Below are 27,752 nucleotides of genomic sequence, written 5' to 3'. Positions count from 1 at the left end.
TGTAGTATTAAGTCAGAGGGTTAAGTCAGAAACATTCATGTTAAATTAAGTCAGAAGGTTAAGTCAGAAACATTCATGTAATATTAAATCTGAGGGTTAAGTCAGAAACATTCATGTAATATTAAGTCAGAGGGTTAAGTCAGAAACAATGGAGTATTGAGTCTGAGGGTTAAGTCAGAACCATTCATGTAGTATTAAGTCAGATGGTTCAGTCAGAAACATTCATGTAGTATTAAGTCAAAGGGTTAAGTCAGAAACATTAATGTTAAATTAAGTCAGAAGGTTAAGTCAGAAACATTCATGTAATATTAAATCTGAGGGTTAAGTCAGAAACGTTAATGTAGTATTAAGTCAGATGGTTAAGTCGGAAACATTTATGTAATATTAAGTCAGAGGGTTAAGTCAGAAACAATGTAGTATTGAGTCTGAGGGTTAAGTCAGAAACATTAATGTAGTATTGAGTCAGAGGGTTAAGACAGAAACATTAATGTAGTATTAAGTCTGAGGGTTAAGTCAGAATCATTCATGTAGTATTAAGTCTGAGGGTTCAGTCAGAAACATTCATGTAGTATTGAGTCTGAGGGTTAAGTCAGAAACATTCATGTAATATTAAGTCTGAGGGTTAAGTCAGAAACATTCATGTAATATTAAGTCTGAGGGTTAAGTCAGAAACATTCATGTAGTATTAAGTCTGAGGGTTAAGTCAGAAACATTCATGTAGTATTAAGTCTGAGGGTTAAGTCAGAAACAATGTAGTATTAAGTCTGAGGGTTAAGTCAGAAACATTCATGTAATATTAAGTCTGAGGGTTAAGTCAGAAACATTAATGTAGTATTAAGTCTGAGGGTTAAGTCAGAAACATTCATGTAGTATTAAGTCTGAGGGTTAAGTCAGAAACAATGTAGTATTAAGTCTGAGGGTTAAGTCAGAAACATTCATGTAATATTAAGTCTGAGGGTTAAGTCAGAAACATTCATGTAGTATTAAGTCTGAGGGTTAAGTCAGAAACAATGTAGTATTAAGTCAGATGGTTAAGTCAGAAACATTCATGTAATATTAAGTCTGAGGGTTAAGTCAGAAACATTCATGTAATATTAAGTCTGAGGGTTAAGTCAGAAACATTCATGTAATATTGAGTCTGAGGGTTAAGTCAGAAACATTCATGTAGTATTAAGTCTGAGGGTTAAGTCAGAAACATTCATGTAGTATTGAGTCAGAGGGTTAAGTCAGAAACATTCATGTAATATTAAGTCTGAGGGTTAAGTCAGAAACATTCATGTAGTATTAAGTCTGAGGGTTAAGTCAGAAACAATGTAGTATTAAGTCAGATGGTTAAGTCAGAAACATTCATGTAATATTAAGTCAGAGAGTTAAGTCAGAAACATTAATGTAGTATTAAGTCAGATGGTTAAGTCAGAAACGTTCATGTAATATTAAGTCAGAGGGTTAAGTCAGAAACAATGTAGTATTGAGTCTGAGGGTTAAGTCAGAAACATTCATGTATTATTAAGTCAGAGGGTTAAGTCAGAAACATTATTGTTAAGTTAAGTCAGAAGTTTAAGTCAGAAACATTCATGTAATATTAAATCTGAGGGTTAAGTCAGAAACATTAATGTAGTATTAAGTCAGATGGTTAAGTCAGAAACGTTCATGTAATATTAAGTCAGAGGGTTAAGTCAGAAACAATGTAGTATTGAGTCTGAGGGTTAAGTCAGAAACATTCATGTATTATTAAGTCAGAGGGTTAAGTCAGAAACATTAATGTTAAATTAAGTCAGAAGGTTAAGTCAGAAACATTTATGTAATATTAAATCTGAGGGTTAAGTCAGAAACGTTCATGTAATATTAAGTCAGAGGGTTAAGTCAGAAACAATGTAGTATTGAGTCTGAGGGTTAAGTCAGAAACATTCATGTAGTATTAAGTCAGAGGGTTAAGTCAGAAACATTCATGTTAAATTAAGTCAGAAGGTTAAGTCAGAAACATTCATGTAATATTAAATCTGAGGGTTAAGTCAGAAACATTCATGTAATATTAAGTCAGAGGGTTAAGTCAGAAACAATGGAGTATTGAGTCTGAGGGTTAAGTCAGAACCATTCATGTAGTATTAAGTCAGATGGTTCAGTCAGAAACATTCATGTAGTATTAAGTCAAAGGGTTAAGTCAGAAACATTAATGTTAAATTAAGTCAGAAGGTTAAGTCAGAAACATTCATGTAATATTAAATCTGAGGGTTAAGTCAGAAACGTTAATGTAGTATTAAGTCAGATGGTTAAGTCGGAAACATTTATGTAATATTAAGTCAGAGGGTTAAGTCAGAAACAATGTAGTATTGAGTCTGAGGGTTAAGTCAGAAACATTAATGTAGTATTGAGTCAGAGGGTTTAGACAGAAACATTAATGTAGTATTAAGTCTGAGGGTTAAGTCAGAATCATTCATGTAGTATTAAGTCTGAGGGTTCAGTCAGAAACATTCATGTAGTATTGAGTCTGAGGGTTAAGTCAGAAACATTCATGTAATATTAAGTCTGAGGGTTAAGTCAGAAACATTCATGTAATATTAAGTCTGAGGGTTAAGTCAGAAACATTCATGTAGTATTAAGTCTGAGGGTTAAGTCAGAAACATTCATGTAGTATTAAGTCTGAGGGTTAAGTCAGAAACATTCATGTAGTATTGAGTCAGAGGGTTAAGTCAGAAACATTCATGTAATATTAAGTCTGAGGGTTAAGTCAGAAACATTCATGTAATATTAAGTCTGAGGGTTAAGTCAGAAACATTCATGTAATATTAAATCTGAGGGTTAAGTCAGAAACGTTAATGTAGTATTAAGTCAGATGGTTAAGTCGGAAACATTTATGTAATATTAAGTCAGAGGGTTAAGTCAGAAACAATGTAGTATTGAGTCTGAGGGTTAAGTCAGAAACATTAATGTAGTATTGAGTCAGAGGGTTAAGACAGAAACATTAATGTAGTATTAAGTCTGAGGGTTAAGTCAGAATCATTCATGTAGTATTAAGTCTGAGGGTTCAGTCAGAAACATTCATGTAGTATTGAGTCTGAGGGTTAAGTCAGAAACATTCATGTAATATTAAGTCTGAGGGTTAAGTCAGAAACATTCATGTAATATTAAGTCTGAGGGTTAAGTCAGAAACATTCATGTAGTATTAAGTCTGAGGGTTAAGTCAGAAACATTCATGTAGTATTAAGTCTGAGGGTTAAGTCAGAAACAATGTAGTATTAAGTCTGAGGGTTAAGTCAGAAACATTCATGTAATATTAAGTCTGAGGGTTAAGTCAGAAACATTAATGTAGTATTAAGTCTGAGGGTTAAGTCAGAAACATTCATGTAGTATTAAGTCTGAGGGTTAAGTCAGAAACAATGTAGTATTAAGTCTGAGGGTTAAGTCAGAAACATTCATGTAATATTAAGTCTGAGGGTTAAGTCAGAAACATTCATGTAGTATTAAGTCTGAGGGTTAAGTCAGAAACAATGTAGTATTAAGTCAGATGGTTAAGTCAGAAACATTCATGTAATATTAAGTCTGAGGGTTAAGTCAGAAACATTCATGTAATATTAAGTCTGAGGGTTAAGTCAGAAACATTCATGTAATATTAAGTCTGAGGGTTAAGTCAGAAACATTCATGTAGTATTAAGTCTGAGGGTTAAGTCAGAAACATTCATGTAGTATTGAGTCAGAGGGTTAAGTCAGAAACATTCATGTAATATTAAGTCTGAGGGTTAAGTCAGAAACATTCATGTAGTATTAAGTCTGAGGGTTAAGTCAGAAACAATGTAGTATTAAGTCAGATGGTTAAGTCAGAAACATTCATGTAATATTAAGTCAGAGAGTTAAGTCAGAAACAATAATGTAGTATTGAGTCAGAGGGTTAAGTCAGAAACATTCATGTAGTATTAAGTCAGAGGGTTAAGTCAGAAACATTCATGTAGTATTAAGTCAGAGGGTTAAGTCAGAAACATTATTGTTAAGTTAAGTCAGAAGTTTAAGTCAGAAACATTCATGTAATATTAAATCTGAGGGTTAAGTCAGAAACATTAATGTAGTATTAAGTCAGATGGTTAAGTCAGAAACGTTCATGTAATATTAAGTCAGAGGGTTAAGTCAGATACATTAATGTAGTAAGTCAGAAACATTCATGTAGTAAGTAGTCAGAGGGTTAAGTCAGAAACATTCATGTAAAATTAAGTCAGAGGGTTAAGTCAGATACATTAATGTTAAATTATGTCAGAGGGTTAAGTCAGAAACATTATTGTTAAGTTAAGTCAGAGGGTTAAGTCAGAAACATTATTGTTAAGTTAAGTCAGAAGTTTAAGTCAGAAACATTCATGTAATATTCAATCTGAGGGTTAAGTCAGAAACATTAATGTAGTATTAAGTCAGATGGTTAAGTCAGAAACGTTCATGTAATATTAAGTCAGAGGGTTAAGTCAGAAACAATGTAGTATTGAGTCTGAGGGTTAGGTCAGAAACATTCATGTAATATTAAGTCTGAGGGTTAAGTCAGAAACATTAATGTAGTATTGAGTCAGAGGGTTAAGACAGAAACATTAATGTAGTATTAAGTCTGAGGGTTAAGTCAGAAACATTAATGTAGTATTGAGTCAGAGGGTTAAGACAGAAACATTAATGTAGTATTAAGTCTGAGGGTTAAGTCAGAAACATTCATGTAATATTAAGTCTGAGGGTTAAGTCAGAAACATTAATGTAGTATTAAGTCTGAGGGTTAAGTCAGAAACATTCATGTAATATTAAGTCTGAGGGTTAAGTCAGAAACATTCATGTAATATTAAGTCTGAGGGTTAAGTCAGAAACATTCATGTAATATTAAGTCAGAGGGTTAAGTCAGAAACATTCATGTAATATTAAGTCTGAGGGTTAAGTCAGAAACATTCATGTAGTATTAAGTCAGAGGGTTAAGTCAGAAACATTCATGTAGTAAGTCAGAAACATTCATGTAGTAAGTAGTCAGAGGGTTAAGTCAGAAACATTCATGTAAAATTAAGTCAGAGGGTTAAGTCAGATACATTAATGTTAAATTATGTCAGAGGGTTAAGTCAGAAACATTATTGTTAAGTTAAGTCAGAGGGTTAAGTCAGAAACATTATTGTTAAGTTAAGTCAGAAGTTTAAGTCAGAAACATTCATGTAATATTCAATCTGAGGGTTAAGTCAGAAACATTAATGTAGTATTAAGTCAGATGGTTAAGTCAGAAACGTTCATGTAATATTAAGTCAGAGGGTTAAGTCAGAAACAATGTAGTATTGAGTCTGAGGGTTAGGTCAGAAACATTCATGTAGTATTAAGTCAGAGGGTTAAGTCAGAAACAATGTAGTATTGAGTCTGAGGGTTAGGTCAGAAACATTCATGTAGTATTAAGTCAGAGGGTTAAGTCAGAAACATTAATGTTAAATTAAGTCAGAAGGTTAAGTCAGAAACATTCATGTAATATTAAATCTGAGGGTTAAGTCAGAAACGTTCATGTAATATTAAGTCAGAGGGTTAAGTCAGAAACATTCATGTAGTATTAAGTCAGAGCGTTAAGTCAGAAACATTAATGTTAAATTAAGTCAGAAGGTTAAGTCAGAAACATTCATGTAATATGAAATCTGAGGGTTAAGTCAGAAACATTCATGTAATATTAAGTCAGAGGGTTAAGTCAGAAACAATGTAGTATTGAGTCTGAGGGTTAAGTCAGAACCATTCATGTAGTATTGTCAGATGGTTAAGTCAGAAACATTCATGTAGTATTAAGTCAATGGGTTAAGTCAGAAACATTAATGTTAAATTAAGTCAGAAGGTTAAGTCAGAAACATTCATGTAATATTAAATCTGAGGGTTAAGTCAGAAACGTTAATGTAGTATTAAGTCAGATGGTTAAGTCAGAAACAATGTAGTATTGAGTCTGAGGGTTAAGTCAGAAACATTAATGTAGTATTGAGTCAGAGGGTTAAGACAGAAACATTAATGTAGTATTAAGTCTGAGGGTTAAGTCAGAAACATTCATGTAGTATTAAGTCTGAGGGTTAAGTCAGAAACATTCATGTAGTATTGAGTCTGAGGGTTAAGTCAGAAACATTCATGTAATATTAAGTCTGAGGGTTAAGTCAGAAACATTCATGTAATATTAAGTCTGAGGGTTAAGTCAGAAACATTAATGTAGTATTAAGTCTGAGGGTTAAGTCAGAAACATTCATGTAATATTAAGTCTGAGGGTTAAGTCAGAAACATTCATGTAATATTAACTCTGAGGGTTAAGTCAGAAACATTCATGTAATATTAAGTCTGAGGGTTAAGTCAGAAACATTCATGTAATATTAAGTCTGAGGGTTAAGTCAGAAACATTAATGTAGTATTAAGTCAGAGGGTTAAGTCAGAAACATTAATGTAGTATTAAGTCTGAGGGTTAAGTCAGAAACATTCATGTAATATTAACTCTGAGGGTTAAGTCAGAAACATTCATGTAATATTAAGTCTGAGGGTTAAGTCAGAAACATTCATGTAATATTAAGTCTGAGGGTTAAGTCAGAAACATTAATGTAGTATTAAGTCAGAGGGTTAAGTCAGAAACATTCATGTAATATTAAGTCTGAGGGTTAAGTCAGAAACATTAATGTAGTATTAAGTCTGAGGGTTAAGTCAGAAACATTCATGTAATATTAAGTCTGAGGGTTAAGTCAGAAACATTAATGTAGTATTGAGTCAGAGGGTTAAGACAGAAACATTAATGTAGTATTAAGTCTGAGGGTTAAGTCAGAAACATTCATGTAATATTAAGTCTGAGGGTTAAGTCAGAAACATTAATGTAGTATTAAGTCTGAGGGTTAAGTCAGAAACATTCATGTAATATTAAGTCTGAGGGTTAAGTCAGAAACATTCATGTAATATTAAGTCTGAGGGTTAAGTCAGAAACATTCATGTAATATTAAGTCAGAGGGTTAAGTCAGAAACATTCATGTAATATTAAGTCTGAGGGTTAAGTCAGAAAGGTTAATGTTTGGAGTATTTAAAGACTGATCGGACTTTGGTTCTCCTGCTCTCTCCAATAAGCAGCGCTCCTCCTCCTCTCAGCTCGCGCTCTCCTCTCCTCTCCTCCTGTCCTCGTGCAGCGTGTTTCGATCAGCGCCGGGCGCGAGAGCTATACTGAGAGCGCGCTCAGAAAGAGAGAGAGAGATTCCACGTGCGCTGCGCTGATGCTGAACTGTAGCTGGAAGATTTGTGCTTTAGGCGTTAGATCCTAGGTAACAGATATTACATATAAGACATGTCCAATCCGGCTCACGACCCTTTTTATGCTTCTCCGTTCGGGCCCTTCTACCGGAGACACGCGCCGTACGCAATGCAGCCCGAGTACCGGATCTATGAGCTGAACAAACGGCTGCAGTCCCGCACAGAGGTGAGTTCTCAGCGCGCGCTGTGTTCTGTGGAAAAGTTGGCTGATTCCGCGTGCACGGTGTGTGTACAGGATTTATTCGTTGGTTTGCATTACTTTTAATAGTGCGTGTTTTAATAGTGAGTTTTAAAAGTGCGCAACGTTCAGCGGATGTTTAGAGTTGTTTTTTTAGTGATCACGGTTTCATATGTATAGTGAACTCACTTATGCATGCATTCTGTAGGTGTTCATGCAACTCCAAAGAAGGATTTTCTTTAGAAACTGAAAGTGCATACAGCGTACAGTATTTACTTTATTTATTTATTCATTTATTAGGATTTCAACGTCATGATTTACACACTTTGGATACATTCATGACAGAAACGGCAGTTACTCATTACACAAGATTCATCAGTTCACAAGTTTAACAAAGTCAAACACAGTCATGGACAATTTTGTATCTCCAGTTCACCTCACCTGCATGTCTTTGGATTGTGGGAGGAAACCGGAGCTCCCGGAGGAAACCCTCTCAAACATGGGAGAACATGCAAACTCCACACAGAAAGGACCCGGACTGCCCCACCTGGGGATGCAACATACAGTACTTGTGTGACATTCTCATTATACATATAGGTTTTGAAAAGTTGTCGCATTGGCATCATATTCACACTTTTATAAGAAGAAAAACAGAATGAATATGACATGTTAGAATTTTGTGCTGTGGACAGATTGACTTCAACTGTTAGCAGCCTGTCACTTCATAACTCATGAACATACTTTGCAGTTTTGAGTCTGGTTCCATTGAGGAAATGTGAACTAAGACTCACTTAATTTTGGAAGACTTAGTGTAACAACAAATTGGAAAACTGTTGTGTACTAAAATGTCTGATTAAAATAAATTTGCACCCACTTATTGACAAATGTTCTTAATGTGCAGATTTCAACTCATCAAAGCTTATTCTTCTTTGCCTCAAAATCAAACACAGTCATGGACAATTTTATATCTCCAGTTCACTTGCATGTCTTTGGACTATGAGAGGAAACCTGAGCTCCTGGAGGAAACCCACAGACGGGAGAACATGCAAACTTATAGTACAATTTTCAATCAACATACAGTACTTGTGTGACATTCTCATTATACATATAGGTTTTGAAAAGTTGTCACATTGGCATCATAGTCACACTTTTATAAGAAGAAAAACAGTATGAATATGACATGTTAGAATTTTGTGCTGTGGACAGATTGACTTCAACTGTTAGCAGCCTGTCACTTCAAAACTCATGGACATAGATAGATAGACAGATAGATAGCTTTATTAATCCCATAGGGAAAGTCAGTTCTTACAGCAGCTCCAGGTACATTAAAGCAAAAAGTATTAAAGTACAAGCAATTAAAGTACACATTATGTAATGTGTACATATTATGTAATTGAATAAATAGAATAAAAAATAGAATAGAAGTATCCTAGCATTAAATATTATAGATGAGATATGTAATATGTGATATACTAAGCTGTCGTAGTGTTAAATAATATGGACAAACAGTACTTTGCAGTTTTGAGTCTGGTTTTTATTAAGAATTGTGAACCAAGGCTCACTTAATTTTGGAAGACTTAGTGTAACACCAAATTGGAAAACTGTTGTGTACTAAAAATGTCTGATTAAAATATGTGCATTATCATTAAAAAAGAAATTTGCACCCACTTATTGCCAAATGTCCTTAGTATGCAGATTTCAACTTATCAAAGCTTATTCTTCTTTGCCTAAATACTGTTCATACATACAATTCAGTGAAGTTTCATTCAAAAAATAAAATGTGCTGACGTACTTAAAAGTATACACTTATTTCAATGCAATGTATTTGGATTATGTGGTGAAGCACATGTGACATGATCTGAAGGATAAAACTGTGCACAGATCAGAGCAGACTGACACTGGAACCTGGGTTTAATCATAACTTCGGGTGTACAGTCTGAGAGAAGTTTGACTTGTTTTTCATGTGTCTGCGTGGGTTTCCACTTAAAAAAAAACAGGGGATTTGCTATCTTAATTACCAGTAAGCATGAGTGTGTATAATCCCATGCTACATATATTTATATTAACTGTAGAATCAGTATATTTTGACTAGTAATATAGTTTTTGTACCATATAAACCTGTTAAGGAATGAAGGTTTGATTGGTTAACACATGGTCTACATTTCCAGTGATCTGCAGTGGGCAGCAGAACTGTTTGCAAACACTGCTTACAATTTTTACATCAGGTATTGATTGTCAGTAAGACCAACATACATAACATCAATAAGGTTGGTTGCACCTTTCTGGTGTTAGTTTACACACAATACATTTACATGCTTTTATCCCAAAGCGACTTACAGTACGGTGACAGTCTAAGTAATTGAGGGTTAAGGGTCTTGCTCAAGGGCTTAACAATGGCAACCTGGCAGTGATGGGGCTTTAACCAGTACCTTGATTACTAATCCAGTACCTTAACCATTTGGCTACATGGTGCCCCTGGAGCTGAGAGGGATAGGCGCCTTGTTTAGGGGACAGGATTTGAACTCTCAACCTTTTAATTGATAGCTCAAAGCTCCACCCACTAGGCTACCACTGTCAAAATAGTTGCACTATAAATGAAGCCACTCCATCAACACCTGTTGTGTCCCTTTTTTGGTGTTTTTGGAAGATGTATCCTGGTCCCCACTTTTGAAATTGTACTTTCAAAATATTTGCATTCAAGGGCACTGTTGACCTAAGCTATTTACCCAGTCAGATCTAACTGCACTAACTGCAGTATTGTTCATTTCATGTTTTCATTTCATTTTCATCAACTGCTTCATCCTGGACAGAGCCACAGCAGGTCCGGTTCCACCAGGAAGCACTAGACACAAAGCAAGAATACTCTGCCTAGTGCATGGCCTATCCATTGCATGAGTTCGGACATTCCACCCAGACATAGCCAATCAAGTCTGTGTAAACACCAGCTGATAGAACCACTGAGATTCGAACCTGGATCCCAGAGGTGGTGGGCTAGTTAAATGGACCTCTGTGTCACCTGGCGTCTGACTGCAATACTGTGTGACATATTAGAGTCAGGTTATTTTAACAATAACAGTATTGGGGAATAAACAGAAGATAAACTTATTTTTTAGAAGTTTTAAAAGTCATAAAATAATGAACAGGCATAAAATCTTCCAGAAAGAAATACAGTGATTCGCACTGCAGAGTTTGCATTGACCCAAGTAGTGCTCTGTACTGTTTTGAAGATGTACGTGAAATATGGCTATTTATAGGCCTATATCAGACATGGTACAGTTTTTTCTTTGACGTAAACAACACAAGCGAATGAGAATATGAACACTGTTACGATTGACTTCTTAAACTCAAAACCAGCTAAAGGGACGATCAGGTTGGTCATGTGAAGGGTTGATTACCTTTGTCTGCTTCTCCCTGCATCTGGAAGTGTAAATCGACCCGTCGTAGTTCCAGGAAAACTACGGATCTCAGTTGTAGTGCTCATCAGTGCTAACTCACCGCACCTGGTCTTGGGTCTATGAAAAGGAAGTCTGAACACCAATGTGATGTTTAGTTATTCCTCAGGCGGCCAGTGTGAGTTCTGTATTGTTTGTTGTTTATGTCTTTCTATCAATTACTATTCCACTTCATCTGAAGCCTAACAAAGAATCAAACCAGTGAACTGATTCAATTCTCGATTCTTTGAACCAAGAATCGGTTCAGTTACCTGATTCGAATTTTTGATGCTTTCTTTTTATTTAGAGCCAAGGGAGAAGCATGTGACTGTGAGTGTGAGTTGGTGCGTTGGTGGATTAAGTAGCTGGCGTGCTGACCATGGTCACGGTTCTACCTAGCGCTGTCCCTTCTAGTTAGTGTTAGTTAAGTCCTTTTTATTCCGATTTGATTTAGAAAACAAATGGGCAGACTGCAGGTCTAGCAGAACTGTGCTTCTATATAAATGACAACAGTCAGATGTTGGTGCTCAGGTGGATCAGCCATAAAAAAAAGCTTAAAAACATCAAATGTCAGCTCTGGTGTGCTAGCGTAATTCAAATCTGAGCTCTACTGCCATCAGGTTGGGCGCCTATACAGACAATAATAAGCTCATTCGCAGATGGGATTGCCGGAAGGGATTCCTCATAACTGCTGCAATGATGAACTCTGCTGGCTTTATGATGACACATGCACAGAGACGGGGGATAGTGGAGATCAGTGCGTGACTCTCTGTACGTGATACTGAGCCCCATAAGAGCCCTCCTGGTGCAGGTGATAAGAAGCAGTCGGCTACTGCATGTGTCAGTGTATGTTAGTCACTCCTCTCCTCAACCAGGAGTGGAGGTCAGCAGCAGTAGAGGAAGAGAAATGTGATCGGGAAATTGGATACGACTAAATTGGAAGGACAATGCATGATCATATATACACATATATGCAATTTTATAGGAACACTTGTACACCTGCCCATTAAGGTAATTTACCAACAAACCCATTCATAGTCTTCTGGTCCTTTCATTCATTACTTTTAAAAGGACTGCTGGTGTTCTGTTGGCTGTTTGGTCTGTTAAACAGTTATAAGGTTGCAGTTTAATGCATACAAACATGGGTCTAAACGATTTAGTAAATGTTTACATTAAACGCCATAATGGTGGAAATGTTTCAGAAATTGCTGCTCTTCTGAGATTATAATGCAAAACAACCTCTAGATTTGACACAGAATGTTGTGAAAACAAAAAAAGGAAAAGAAAACATCTAGTGAGTGGCAGATCTGTGGTAGAAACTGTTTGTTTGTTTACTAGAGAGGTCAGTGTAGAAAAGTTAGCCAACAGGAAGGCTATGATAATCAAAATAACTAATTATGAAAACCCTGGTGAGCATAAAAGTAACTCCAAACTTACGACAAATTTGATACTTTTTTTTATATATATATATATATATATATATATATATATATATATATATATATATATATATATATATATATATATATATATATATATATTAGGGCTGTCAAACGATTAAAAATTTTAATCGCGATTAATCTCAGCATTTCATATAGTTAATCGCGATTAATCGCATTAAAAAAAATCTGTGTAAATGTTATAGAAAACAAGGATTTTTAAGTGAAATGTTACAATTAAAATGGTGAACACATTTTATGCTAAATGTACTTATGTTAAAAACTGCTGGGACAAGAGAAAACTGTAAGGGAGTTTTATTCACTCACATACTAGGCAGTAAATGTCAGATTGTAGGTTAGAATTTCTCCATCAGCAAACATTGTAGATCAGCGGTGCTTTAGATGGGATAAGGTGTAGTTATTGTATCAGACTTGTCTGTGGTTGTATCGTGACGATGGTTTAATGGACGTTTCTACACGAAGTGAGTGTGTTTTGACCCTTTGGGGCTTCCATAGTTCATGAACTAACGTGCTCGACTCAGCTTTCCGGTATTCGGTACAGAAGAAGAAGTTAATTAAGTGTAATAAAGTGTTCTGCTCCCGACAACTTGTGAATATAGCGTGTATTTATTTCTTTATTATGCAAGTGCATCACTACCACGATCGGTTACATTATGTTAACAAACCGCAAATGAAAAACGGTGGCAAGTCCGACATTAAAACGTTTGTTCTACCAGTCAAGTGTCAACATGAACTAGAATTTGCGTTAATGGCACTAATTTTTTTAATCGCGTTAAATTGAGGTCGCGTTAATGCGTTATTATCGCGTTAACTTCGACAGCCCTAATATATATATATATATATTTAATTTTTCAGCATTTAGCAGATGCTTTTATCCAAAGCAATTGAGGGTTAAGGGCCTTGCTCAAGGGCCCAACAGTGGCAACCTGACAATGGTGGGGTTTGAACCGGCAAAGTTCTGATTACTGGTCTAGTACCTTAACCACTAGGCTACAACTGCCTTTTATAGATACAGTGGTGTTAAAAAAAATAGCAGTCCAACACCATTAACTTGATAAATCAATGTTTTTAGTAGAAATGCTATTTCTACATAGCAAAAAATGTACTTGAAAGTGTAGTAGAGTATTGAAAACAAAACAAACCCAACAATTAGGAATAGACATGCATGCCGTTCATTCTGAGTAATCGAAGCATTGATTGAAAGGGGGTTGTTCAAAATAATAGCAGTGAGGAGTTCAATTGGTGAAGTCATTCATTCTGCAGAAGAACGGGTGTCAATTTTGGCCCTTATTTAAGGTAGGAGGGTGGCAAATGTTGCACAGGTTGGTCATAGCGCATTTCCTTCTGAAATACTGGGTAAAATGGGTTGTTCCAGACATTGTTCTGATGAACAGCGTACTTTGATTAAAAAGTTGATTTTAGAGGGAAAAAACATACAGAGAAGTGCAGCAAATGATAGGCTGCTCAGCTAAAATGATCTCAAATGCCTTAAAGTGACCAAAACCTGAAAGATGCAGAAGGAAGCGTGAAACTACTGTATGAATGGATCAAAGAATAGCCAGAATGGCAAAGGTTCAGCCAGTGATCACCTCCAGAAAGATCAAGGAACATCTGAAGTTCCCAGTGAGTACAGAAGATGATTAAGTGAAGCCAATTTACCAGAAAGAACTCCTTGCAAAGTCCCGTTGTTAAGATAAAGACGCGTCCTGAATGAGTTCAAATTTCCCAATGAACACATTGACTGGTCCTAAGAGAAATGGCTCAACATTTTGTGGACTGGTGGAAGCAAAATTGTTCTTTTTGGGTCAAGTGGCCATAGACAGTATGTCAGATGACCCTCGAGCACTGAATTCGAGCCAAAGTACACTGTGAAGACAGTAAAGCACGGTGGTACAAAACTATGATATGAGGATGTTTTTCATACCATGGTGTTACGCCTATTTATCACATACGAGGAATCATGGATCAGTTTAAATATATCAGAATACTTGAGGAGATCATGTTGCCCTATGTCGAAGAAGAAATGTCCTTAAAATGGGTGTTTTAACATGACAATGACCCAAAACATCTTGGTTACAGACAAACAAGATTGAGGTAATAAAGTGGCCAGCCCAATCCCCTGACTTCAATCCCATAGAGAACTGGTGGGCTGATATCTGAAACACGTTCTTTTGAGGCAAAACCCAAAATTGCAGAAGAACTGTGGAATGTAGTGTAATCATCCTGGACTGGAATACCTGTTCAGAGGTGCCAGAAGTTGGTCGACTCCATGCAACACAGATCTCGGAAACAATTGTTATGCCACTAAATATTAGTTTAGTAATTGAAAGTAAAGTGAAACCTCAAACATTTTCAGTTTATAGATAATTTTTTTGAGTTTTTAAAGAAAAATGCTGCACTGCTATTCTTTTGAACAGCCTAATATTCATTTTTCTTAACTTTCTGTAAAGGATTAACACAAACTGGCTAAATGTTGTTAATGTTTTGATTTAGAATTAAAAGTGTAGTATTTTCAGTGCATTTGCATTTGTGGAAATAAATGTTTCGCCGGCTCTCGGCGGATCATGATCCGCGCATCGATTTGGCACAATTTTTACGCCGGATGCCCTTCCTGACACACCCCTCTCTATTTTATCCGGGCTTGGGACCAGCACTACAATGCACTGGTTTTGTGCATCTAGCGCCTAGGTATCTATAGGACAATTCAGTGTTTCCAATTAGCCTGGTGGCATGTTTTTGGACTGTGGGAGGAAACCGGAGCACCCAGAGGAAACCCACACGGACAAGGGGAGAACATGCAAACTCTGCACAGGAAGGACCCGGACCGCCCCACCTGGGGATCGAACCCAGGACCCAGACTTGTTGTGAGGCGACAGTGCTACCCACTAAGCCACCGTGCCGCCCGAGCAGTGTTCACACAGTATACCCAATAAATTGCCACCTCTCCAAAGCACTGAATTTGTTTTACAGTGTTGTAGACCATCAGGTGTCTCTGCTTTACATTTACGTGATGACCTTTTCCTCCACTACATTACTAGATAAATCTTCCATTTATGAACCTGACAGGGAGTCTAAAAGCTCTGGCCTCCTCTCCCTCACACACATTATTACTTTAACTTTGCACAAATCTGAAGGTCACACAATTGTTTTATGAACTGTGTTGTACTTTAATCTCTTTTTTAATGTTTGAGCCAACATTTTGATTTGTACTGGCTGGCTGTTGCAACAACATCAACTTACAGCTGTATGCAAAAGTTTGGGCACTACTGGCCAATCATCATTCTTTGCTGATATTGAAGTGCATCCGTTTATTCAATTATATACTTCATATTTGATGATAAATTATATATATATATATATATACCGACAAGGCATAACATTATGACCACTAACAGGTGAAGTGAATAACACTGATTATCTCTTCATCACGGCACCTGTTAGTGGGTGGGATATATTAGGCAGCAAGTGAACATTTTATCCTCAGAGTTGATGTGTTATAAGCAGGAAAAATGGGCAAGCGTAAGGATTTGAGCAAGTTTGACAAGGGCCAAATTGTGATGGCTAGAAGACTGGGTCAGCGCATCTCCAAAACTGCGGCTCTTGTGGGGTGTTCCCGGTCTGCAGTGGTCACTATGTATCAGTGGTAAACCGGCGACAGGATCATGGGCGGCCAAGGCTCATTGATGCACGTGGGGAGCGAAGGCTGGCCCGTGTGGTCCCATCCAACAGTTGAGCTACTGTAACTCAGATTGCTGAAGAAGTTAATGCTGGTTCTGATAGAAAGGTGTCAGAATACACAGTGCATCACAGTTTGTTGTGTATGGGGCTGCATAGCAGGACTGACCCCTGTCCACCCTGGACAAACAAGTCCGATCCATGGAGGCCCCACCTTGCAACTTACAGGAGTTAAAGGATCTGCTGCTTCAGGGGTCTAGTGGAGTCCATGCCTTGACGGGTCAGGGCTGTTTTGGCAGCAAAAAGGGGACCAACACAATATTAGAAAGGTGGTCATAATGTTATGCCTGATCGGTGTATATATAATAATACTTGTGGCATGTGAAATGTTTTGGACATCATTCCAGTTGTAAAATTAATTAACCTGTTAAGCATTAATTGACTTATTAGGACTTCCTCCGTAGGTCCAGGATTGTCACTGGGCTGATTTCAGACTGTAAAAAATTCTCTGACTCCTTAATACTTGTACTAATACTCAACAGCCATGAGCTTCTCTACATAACTAATGATCTCAAAATAAAGCCTTTTATTTGTGAAAAAGTGAGCCTCTCAATGTTTAGCATGAGACACTGCAGAGTAACACATCCTATAATTTGGTATCAGTCATTCACATCACTTTGAAGAAATGTAAGCCTAGTCTTCTGTGCAGAACTGCTTCAGAACACACTGTTAGTTTTTTTCTCTTTAATCTTTATTTAATTGATTACAATAGAAAGAAAAGGTTTCCAGTGCTTTCACATTAAACACATTCAGAATTTGATGCACTTCAAAAAAAGTTGGGACAGGCGTGTTTATCACTGTGTTCCACCACCTTTCCTATTAACGAGGCTTTTTAAGGCTTTGGGAACTGAGGAAACTAATTGTTGCAGTTTTGCAAGTAGAATTTTTCTCCATTCTTGCTTAACATGAGAATTCAGCTGCTCTACAGTCCGCAGTCGCAGTTGTCTGATTTTTTTTTTTTTATTATCAATTTTTATCCCTATTCTAGTCATGTCCAATTACCCTGATTGTGTCCTCTATACTGATTCGACCCTTTTTGCCGCTGACTGAGGACACCACTCAACTGACTTGCGCCCCCTCCGGCACGCAATCAGTACAGACTTGCATTTTTCACCTGCACGAGCCGAGTTCATACACCGAGAGACACTGCGCAGGGAGGGTCACACCCCCCTCAATGTTATTCCTCAGCCCTGTGCAGGCGCCGTCAGTCAACCAGCAGGGGCCGCAGTTGTACCAGTTATGAGGACCTATGCTCCGACTCTACCCCTAAGCCCGTGAACAACAGCCAAATGTTGTTCATACTGCCGCCCAACCCAGTCGGAAAGGTAGAGCTGAGTTTTGATACGATGTATCTAGAAACCCAACTCTGGTGCGCTAGCGTACTTTACCGCTGCGCCACCTGAGCGGCAGTTGTCTGATTTCTTCATGCTGCACCATAAATATTTTCTCCGATTCCACCCCCCCCCCCCCCCCCCCCCCCCCCCCCCAATTTTCTCCCCAACCTAGTCATATCAAATTACCCTGATTGTGTTACGCTTCACCTTTACCGATACAACCCTCCACTGCTGACTGAGGAGCTTCGCAACTGACACACGCCCCCTCTGACACGTGTGCAGTACCAACTGCATCTTTTCACCTGCACGAGGTGAGTTCATATGCAGATCAGCCTTGTGCACGGAGAGCCACACCCTGATCAGCATTATTTCCCAACTCTGCGCAGGCGCCATCAATCAGCCAGTGTAGGTCGTAATTGCACCAATCGTTGTTCATGTAGCCGCCCAGCCCAGCCGAATGGCAGAGCTGAGATTTGATACGATGTACTCAAAATCCCAGCTCTGGTGTGCTAGCGTATTTTACCGCTGTGCCACCTGAGTGGCCCGCACCTTACATTTTTAATAGGAGACAGATCTGGACTTCAGGTAGACCAGCCAAGCACATTCATTCTGTGTCTATGGTTGTAGCACATACAGAGTGAGACCTGACATTGTCTTGGTAAAATAATAATGGACTTTTCGGCAAGCATGTGTATATTTAAAATCCCAATATACGCCTCCACCTCAATGGTACCTTCAAACATATACAAGTTACCCATGCCATGAGCAATGATGCTCCCCCATACCATGACAGATGTTGATTTTTGCACATTTCACTGACAACACTCTGAATTTACCTTTTCATCTTAACCATCTGAGATGAGCTTGGATCCAGAGAACTTCCAAGTTGTTTCTGCATACAGATGTGTAATAGTTTCAGGTTGCATTTCTTGATGCAGCGGTAGACTGTGTTCAGTGACAGTGGTTTTCTGAAGTACTCCTGAGCCCATGAGGTTATAGTTATCACAGTAGAATGTTAGTATCTTATGCAGTGCCATCTGAGAGCTCAAAGGTCACACACATTTAATAGTATTTTCTGGCTTTGCCCTACACAGATTCCATGAATCTTTTCACAGTATTATAAACAGTGGATGGTGAATAAATTATTTTCTCAGACTTGCATTGGGAAATGTTTTGAGCTTATTGGTAATTGTCTCCTGAAATTTGGCACACTTTGGTGAGCCTTGACACATTATTGCTTGTAAAGACTGATCCTTTGGTGGCTCCTTTATTTTATACTCAATCATGATTCCCTCACCTGTTACCAGTTCACCTGCTCATTGTGGAATGCTGTAACTTGAATATTCTAAAAACTCAAAATTAAAATTAAATTAAATTAAAATTTCATTTTAACTGCTAATTTTTATTGCATTTTACACAAATAGGGGTTGTACTATAAAATGCTGTATTTGCTTTTCAAGAAGCAGAACCAGACCCTTGTTGTCAAAAGCTTTTGGATTCACCATGTTGCTTGTTATTGCAACTGTAATAAGAGCTCTGATGTTTTTCTTGGATTTTTCTGATTGCCTCCATTCATCCGTTGTTTCCTAGTTTTAATGATTAATTTATTTGATTACATTTTGTGTTCCACTAAATCTCCTTCTTCCCCTAAATCCCAGTACAAAACGACTAAGATGTTAACATTCAGTAGAAGACCATGGTGAATTGTGTTAGGTGCTGTATATTTAATGGAAACTGAAGTGTGTGCAACTTTAAGAAGACGTGGGCTGTAGTGCTGAGATGCAATGCCACAACATCATGCATAATGCACGAGTACTGACTGGTCTTGTAGACTTTCACTTGCAGTCGACGTTTAGGCAAGCAGGTTAACATTAACACACACTTAATGTGCTATTTTAATCTTGTTTAACTTTCTTAGTTTACCTGTTTTGGTTTCAGATACATCTCCCTGTGCATTAGATCCAAATCCAAAAAATGTAGGGCCGTTTAAGCGAGGTTTATTAAATATGTGAAGTTTTTTGTTTTTTCCTGACCTTTTTCTGACTTTTTCTGATTGGGATTTCAAATGTCTAAATGTTTTTCATACAAGGTGAAATGAGTTACTGACTGTTAGAGACATTACATACTTTTGCTAAATGTATGGACGAAAGCTTTGGGACACACCCTTGTAATAATTGAATTTCATTTAGTTCCATTGCTACAGGTGTAAAAAATCAAGCCTGTTGCCATGTGGTCTGCCTTTACAAACATTTGTGAAAGAATGCGTTGATCTTTAGAGCTCAGTGAATTAGAGCATGTGAAGTAGGACAATATAGTAGGGTCATAGGACAATATGCTACTATTGCAACAAGTCAGTTTGTTACATTTCTAACCTACTAGATATTCCTTGATTAACTGTGAGTGGTATTATGCAAAACTCGATAACTACAATGTTCCAAACCTCCTCTGGCTTTAACATCAGCACAAAAACTGTGCACTGGCAGCTTCATGGTATGGGTTTCCATGGCCCAGCAGCTGCTTGCAAGTCTCGCATCACCAATCATACTGCCAAAGGCTGGATGAAATGGTGTTAATCATGTTGCTTCTGGACTCTGGAGCCGAGGAAACGTGTTTTGTAGAGTGATCAAATCACACTTCTCTATCTGCTAATCTGATGTATGAGTCTGGGTTTGGTGAATGAGCAGAACGTTCCTTGCCTGACTGCATTGTGCCAGTTGTAAAGTTTGGTCTTTAAAGGCATGGTTGGGTCAGTCTTGTTTGAACGAACTTGACTGGCTTGTACAGAGCCTTGACCTCAACCCCATCAAACACCTTTGGGATGAACTAGGGCAGAGATTGTGAGCCAGGCATCAGTGTCTTCTAACATCAGTGTCTGACATCACAAATGCATTTCTGGATTGATGGGCAAAAATTCCAAAATGTTATAGAAAACCTTCCCAGAATAGTAAAAGCTGTTATAGCTGCACGAGGGGGGTTCTATATTAATGCCTGTGTGTAATTGTGTTGTGTGTATGTAAGCTGATGGAAAACTAATTTCCGTTCAGGGATTAATAAAGTGTTATCTTATTTTATGACTTTAGAGTGGGATGTCATAAATCCCCTGTAAGTGTAATGTGTAGATGTCCAGATACTTTTGTTTATATAGTGTAGTTTCTGTTTACAATACTGTAATTTAATTACATCTTTAAAGAACCATTGAAGTGTTTTTAGTTAAATATTATATAGGCAGCATGGTAGCACAGTGGGTAGCTCTGTAACCTCACAGCAAGAATGACCTGGGTTTGATTCACCAGCTGGGGAGCCAGGGTCCTTTCTGTGTGGATTTTGCATGTTCTCCCTGGGTGCTCAGGTTTTCTCCCACAAGTCCAATGACATAAAATCTGGGCAGTCTAAGCTTTTAAAAATTGCCCTAAGTGTGAGTGTGCCTGTGAATGTGTGTGTGTGTTTTTGCCCTGTGATGGACTGGCAACCTTTTTGGTGTGTTTTCTGCCTTTCACCTAATGAATCAGACCCACTGTGACCCTGACCAGGATAAAGCAGGATAAAACTGATATAGAATGAATGAATTCCATTATTACACACACATTTTTGTCTCAGGTAATGGATTCTTCTTACTTACTAGGGCTGCATATTTTGGCAATTTCTTTTAACTCATAACCAACTGTCATTAACTAGCAATAACTAACAAGCCCTAAAATCCCAATAAAAATCAATACGTTTAATAGCATGTCTTTATTTTTATTGATTAAAAAACAGTGTAAAATAACAAATGTGGCAGTAACGTAACACAGTAGAATGAACATAAACCCAGAGAGAGGAACCAGTTCAGGATTCAAATTGTAGATTTTATACAGAGTCGGTAGCAAACAGTTCATTATAAGTGCTAACTAAACATGCCATCCATGAACTGAGATGCAGTTGGTATCTTAAAGCTCCTCCTGCCAACATTAGTGTCATTATTATAAGATAATAAGCAGAGGTTTACCTTTTTACTAGAGCATGATGCAAAATTCACAATATTTTAAAAATATTTTATAAAATGTTACACACAGATCCATGTATGCAAAGATTAGCATGCATAAAGACACCAAACAGCTTCTGTTTCATTTCTATGTGTGAAAAGTTTACATTATTTAAATAATATAAATGCATAAAAAGTATAGTTGAATTAAAATATGTAACCTCTAAGCTAATAAAATGTTTTACTTTGCAAAACTGTTAAAAGACAGGCGCCCAGGTAGTGCAGCAGGATATTTCGCTAGCACACCAGCGCTGAGATTCTCCTCAGTTTGAAACTCCCCCTTGCCACTGGTCGGCTGGGCGCCATCTGGCGGGCATAATTGGCAGTGCCTGCAGCAGATACTAATTGGCCACTGTATCTGCAGGGGGGACTACCGGACTATGTGTGGGTGGGCGGGTCTTTATACAATGTGTAAAGACCCTGATTGGCGAAAGAGACGCCTGTGCAGAATGCAGGGGCGAGAAGAGGAGGGCTGTGACATGCTCTCCTCGGATGCAATCGGTTATCCCTCAGCAGCGGAAGACAAAATTGAATGCGATAAATCGGGAGAAAATGCAAAAAAAAGCTGTTAAAAGACCAATAGAACATACCTTCGGAATGTGTCTGTGACCAAATCCCAGCTCTGTTTTTATTTATAACACACACCATGTTCGGTTGCTGTCTTGTAAGGAATAAAATTGTTTAAAGAAAAAAAAAAAACATGGAACCCAAGTGTAACTGCATTCAGCTTTAAAAGTTCTGGTTCATACAAAGTTCATGCAAAGCATTCAAGCAGACAGCTTTTCATGTTCCTACATCCAGTGTTTTAAATAATATATAGACAATAAATAATAAATAATTAAATAATAAATGCTGCTGTTTGAAAGTTATCTCTGTAACTGTGTGTGAAGTCTAAACAGGCAGTATGTGCATCAAGCTTGGTTATGATCTATTCTTCTATGAAACACATCTCGGCATTTCAGTGCTGTGAAAAGTTTTTGTCTCACCTCTGATGCTGTTGCTGCTGTTTCTGCTGTTTCTGCTGTTACTGTTATATACTCAGTCCTCAACCCCTTCTTTTTTGCCCGTGCTTTGGTGGATTCGCACATAGTGCCCGCTAGTTGGGGCCCAGCCGACCAGTAGCAGAGCTGAGACTCGAACCAGGGTGTTCAGAATCTTAGCGCTGGTGTGCTAGTGGAATATCTCACTGCGCCACCTGGGTGCCTAACCAATATAAATTTGACTTGAACCTTGCCATAAAATACAAGCTGTCAACAATCTAAGAAACTTTCAGAAGAGCTAAGAATGGGTGTTAACATATATCTAAAAAGTATTTTGCAAATGCAGTCAGCCCTCCATATTCACGAGTTCTGCACCCATGGATTCAGCCAACGTGAATCAAATGATTGACAGAAGAAAAAAAAGTAAGCTTATCTGTCATAAGTTATTGGGTTATGCTGCAGGACAATGAACCAAAATACAAACGTCAGTTTACATTTAAAGGGCTGTAAAGAAACAGAACAAATGTGTTAGAGTGGCTAAGACAAACTTACAATCCTAACCCAATGAAGATGCTGTAAATAAACCTAAGACTAGCAGTTTATGACAGAATTTTTTACTGTAAAGAGCATAGAAGATACATTTATGTGGAAAAACTTGATAATAATAATAAATTATTGAAAAAGTTAAATTGCAATCATTGACACTTTTATGCTGGTGAATAAGGAAAGGACACTCAAAAAACCTTTATCTATAATGGATAAAACACAGCACCCCCTGAACAGCGCATCACCAGACAGAGGAGTGTGTTTAGTGATAGACCGCTGTCTCTGTCCTGCTCAACAGACAGGCTGAGAAAGTCTTTTGAACTCCAGACAGTCAGACTGTTCAACACCACACGATGGCAGGGACGTTAAATCGGACTTCAACTCATACTGACACCCATACTGTCATTTCAAACCTACATATAATTCTTTGATGATTCTTTGATATTTTTATCTTTTATATTTATAATTATATGTATATATTGGTTATAATCTATACTACTGCTTCTAGAATATATATTTATTCATAATTATTTCTTTTGTTCTTGTTCAGCTCTTGGAGGACAATAATTTCCTTCGGTATAAATAAAGTATCTATCTATCTATCTATCTATCTATCTATCTATCTATCTATCTATCTATCTATCCATCCATCCATCCATCCATCCATCCATCCATCCATCCATCCATCCATCCATCCATCCATCCATCCATCCATCCATCCATCTATCTATCCATCTATCCATCCATCCATCCATCCATTCATTAGGGCTGGGCGATATGACTGAAAAAGTCATATCTCGATATGCTTTTGAGAAGTAGATATATACGATAAGATATGATATAATGTAAATCTAACAAAGTACAATGGCAGGCCACTGCGATTTTACTTTAAATAAATGAGCATCGAAAAAATTCCCAACAGCAGCACAGCGACCCAGATCAACCACACAGCATCATAAAATCATTACTGCTGCTTACCTGAGCTTCTCTTCTTCAAATTGAGACCAATCTAAATCCATGTTGTTCCATTAGGGATATAATCCACTTTTTTGTAAATGTTGTCCTTCATGTTTCCAAAATATTTCCAGAATATATAAATCCATATCCAACAGATAATTTATTCTCTAGGCTTTTGCGGTTAAAAGCTGAAACTAGTCATTTATTATCTAAGCTGTCACTTATACCTCTACAACCAATAAAGACAGAGTTTTTCATTGCCAGCTCACCCAAATGACTCACATCGAAGAAATAAAAAAATAGCATATAGCTTGGATTAGAGGAACAACTGAAATTCCACCCCAAAATCTGAATTCGGAAGCCCTGATTGGTTTATACAGCTGTTGTTCAAGGCTTGAACCATGACTGAATCTCTAAAATGATTGCGCACTGATCCATGGAGTTGTTTACACACGACACCATAATGAAATAGAGTGAGCAAACGAATGAATCTTTACCATAGATAAGAGCACAGCTCCCTGATTCTATTCAAATCAATAATTCAGTTGAAAAGTGTTGTTTCTGACTTGTTTTTATTGCTCATGTGCTTTGTTTTAAACATTCTCAAATGATAACCAGTGTATCCAAGGCATACTCGATATAACAAATATGGTCATTTTCAGTATTGTGTAAAAAGTAATATAAACTTTTTATCTATCTTATTAAATGTGGATTAACAAGTTACCTTTTTAATTAAAGTTATATGTTGTTGGATAACGTTTTTTCTTTTTGTGTGATTTTATGTTTTGTTTAGTTATCTATAATCATTGTATAACAAATATTCAATAGCATATGTAAGGTAAGAATTAGTAATACCTGACTGTAAGTTTATTGTTTGGCAAAAATGATTCCATTGTAGCAAGTGTTTAACATTCAGAGGAGGAGCATCACCGACCTTGGACAGCAAAAGCTCATTAGCATAGCACTGATGAATATTCACACAGAGAGAAATACAGATACAGAGACAAAGTGAACAAAAGAGAAAAAAACCTAACGGCAAATCCATAAGCGCTCAGCAGGGTAAAAACAAATGGGAGAACAGCTTTATGAATCTTGGCTAATGGCTCTGGAATGGCAAGTGTTTATGTAGAAGAGCAGTGAGAGTTGGCGCTGATGATATATCCCAATCTGAATGCAATCGATAATGCATTTTGCTGAGAAGAAACTCACTCCCAGAGTCTCGTAGAGATAAACCAATCAATGCAGCTTCTCTATAGTCTTATTACAGCTGCTATTACCAGTGAATGGCAAGTCATTAGACACATCATGATCATTTGTAACACCTGATGTTTAATTGATTTGCAGGTGGCAGGTGGATTCTATTTCACTGTGCAGTCTGGTAAAGAAAAAGTCTGAAATAAGAGATTTTGGTGGTGGGTGGGAATTAAATCTTACAACTGCAGAACAAAACTCACTGACTAATGTATTATCAACACCATACTAATACTAATGTGTAGGTGCTCTCCGAATAGCCTTAATTCTTAAAGGTGTGGATTCCACAAGATGTTGGATTTTTCCCGTCTTCTCCCAATCCAGTCATTTCCCATTCCTGATTATAACTCCTCTGACACTTGCACCACCCTTGCTCTAAGGGTAGCCACAGACCAGCAGCAGACTCTGATAGTAAGGTGTAGGAACCCCATTTACTTTCCTCCCACAGGCACTGGTGTCTCTTTTGTGCCTGGAGACATCTGTCCAAGTCGATAGCACAGCTGAGATTCAAACTTACAGGTTCAATTCTCCAGTGGGGGGATGTTCTCCATGTTCTCATATAGGTTTTCTCTCAGGGTGCTCAGGTTTTCTCCCAAGTCCAAAGACATGTGAACTGGCCAATCAGAGCTTCTAAAATTGCTCTAAGTGTAAGTGTGTCTGTGAATGTGTGTGTGTTTCTGCCCTGTGATGAACTGGTGACCTTTTCTGGGTGTTTCCTGCTTTTCACCCAATTAATCAAACAGATAATGAATGAATAATTGAATTTATTAAATAAACACACATTTCTGTCTCAGAAAGCTCTTAAAGCTCTTTAGTCAACATTAATGTCATTATTATAACAAAATAAGCAGTTTTACTCTTTTAGAGGAGCATAAAGTAAAATATTCACAAACTTACAGTGGTCCAATGGACCACTGCACCACCCAATCTTCCATTCTTCAACATCCAATAGTGACTGGGAATTTACCTGCAATTAAAGTACAATGAACACATTGCCATATCTATTGTACCAGTTTCTATCAGAGAGAAAGGTACTGGTGGAGGTAGCTAGTTTAGAACGCCTTTATTTGTCATATGTACATATACTGTACATGTGTACAATACAACAAACTTCTTTCTTCACATATCCCAACTTGTTTGGAATCTGGGGTCAGAGCGCAGGGTCAGCCATTGTACGGCACCCCTGGAGCAGAGAGTGTTAGGGGTCTTGCTCAAGAGCCCAACAGTGGCTGAATGGCAGAGCTGGGATTCGAACTCTCTTTTGATTGATAGCCCAAAGCTCTACCCACTAGGCTAGCAATTGTGGTTAAAGGGATACACAAGGTCAGCAGTAATACCTAGATAGGCTGTGACATTCAATGGATTCTCAGCTTTGGGGGCTCAACATATGCAAGGAAACATTTATTACACAATTGTGCCACCACCACTCAATTAAACTGATGATGTAAACTAGGTTGGATTCATGTTTTCTTGCTGATTATGCCAGATTTTAAAACCATCTGCACGGCACAATAGAAACCGAGATTCATTCAGACCCATTTAGTTGAAAAAAGCATTTGTAAGGTCAGGCACTAACAGGAAGGGAGGGCCTGTCTGGTATAGGCATTCTAATTTATTCTGTACATATTTAATAGGGTTTATGTCAGGGCCATGTGCAGGTCACACCACCTCATCAAACTAAATTTTTACGCACAGGGAAACATTCTGCTAGAACAGGAAAGGACCTGTCCTAAGTTGGAAGACCTGGAGGAGTAACATTTATTTTATTTGACCGATTCTATACACCTGTTTGCAATGGTTAAACTCTGAAACTTAATAATTAGAATGGGTGTCCACATACTTTTGGCTATATAGTGTATGTCCTGGTGGGACATGACAGTACATGCAGTTAGTACAAGCACATTGTTCTATTGTTACTACATGTTAGACTTGATGTATTATAAACCATTACAGTGAATTTAGTACGGAAACATTAAACAATAGTTTTGAATTGTCAATAACTCCTTTTATTATCACACAAGGAGAGGTTATGAGGGCACTGTCTGCTGTGTGATAGATTACATTAAAAACACAACAGCACTGATGGAAACAATAAGGTGGCGGAGAAGCTGAGAGGATGCTCCACCTTTTTCCTGCGACTTTCCCGCAGTTCCTTCCAGGCTACAGTGCCGGACTGATAAGAGATAAAGAGCGGATCACCCGTTTTTACCAGCGTCCTGTTTTCCATCGTCTACTTTCACCTCGCTCTCAGTCTTAATTTTATTCCTGATTTCAGCTGGATGTTAGACAGTGGAATTTTAAAAAGCCTGGAGCTTTTTTTATAGGGTTTGATGACAGAGTGAAATGCTTTGTAAAAAATCTTGATTGACATTAAAGCAGTAAGACGTTTATTCAGTAATAATAATAAAAGTAATTGAAATAGAATATATTATTTATAATGAATTTTTTCAATAAATTATAACTGAAAGTTTTATCTCAGCATGGTTATTTGGCTTAGAATAGAATAAATAGAATGCCTTTATCCGTCATATATATATATTTGCACATATCCCAGCTTGTCTGGAATCTGGGGTCAGAGTGCAGAATCAGCCATTGTACAGCGCCCCTGGAGCTG

General features: G+C 37.6%; 1 protein-coding gene across 5 annotated transcripts in view; it reads left to right on the top strand.

Moving 5' to 3' along the window:
* The first annotated feature begins 7,217 nt into the window (after window positions 1–7,217).
* Window positions 7,218–27,752, top strand: part of ldb2a (LIM domain binding 2a) — a 111,933-nt gene continuing 91,398 nt past the window's right edge. For all 5 annotated transcript variants that reach the window (XM_062999992.1, XM_062999991.1, XM_062999990.1 and 2 more), the window contains exon 1: window positions 7,218–7,411. In XM_062999992.1, the coding sequence (XP_062856062.1) occupies window positions 7,280–7,411 (132 nt within the window). In that variant the 5' untranslated portion in view covers window positions 7,218–7,279. The remainder of the gene's footprint in view (window positions 7,412–27,752) is intronic.

Source organism: Trichomycterus rosablanca, chromosome 8, assembly GCF_030014385.1.
Source record: "Trichomycterus rosablanca isolate fTriRos1 chromosome 8, fTriRos1.hap1, whole genome shotgun sequence".
NCBI classification, from domain to species: Eukaryota; Metazoa; Chordata; class Actinopteri; order Siluriformes; family Trichomycteridae; genus Trichomycterus; species Trichomycterus rosablanca.
This window is presented reverse-complemented; position numbering and strand designations above follow the sequence as displayed.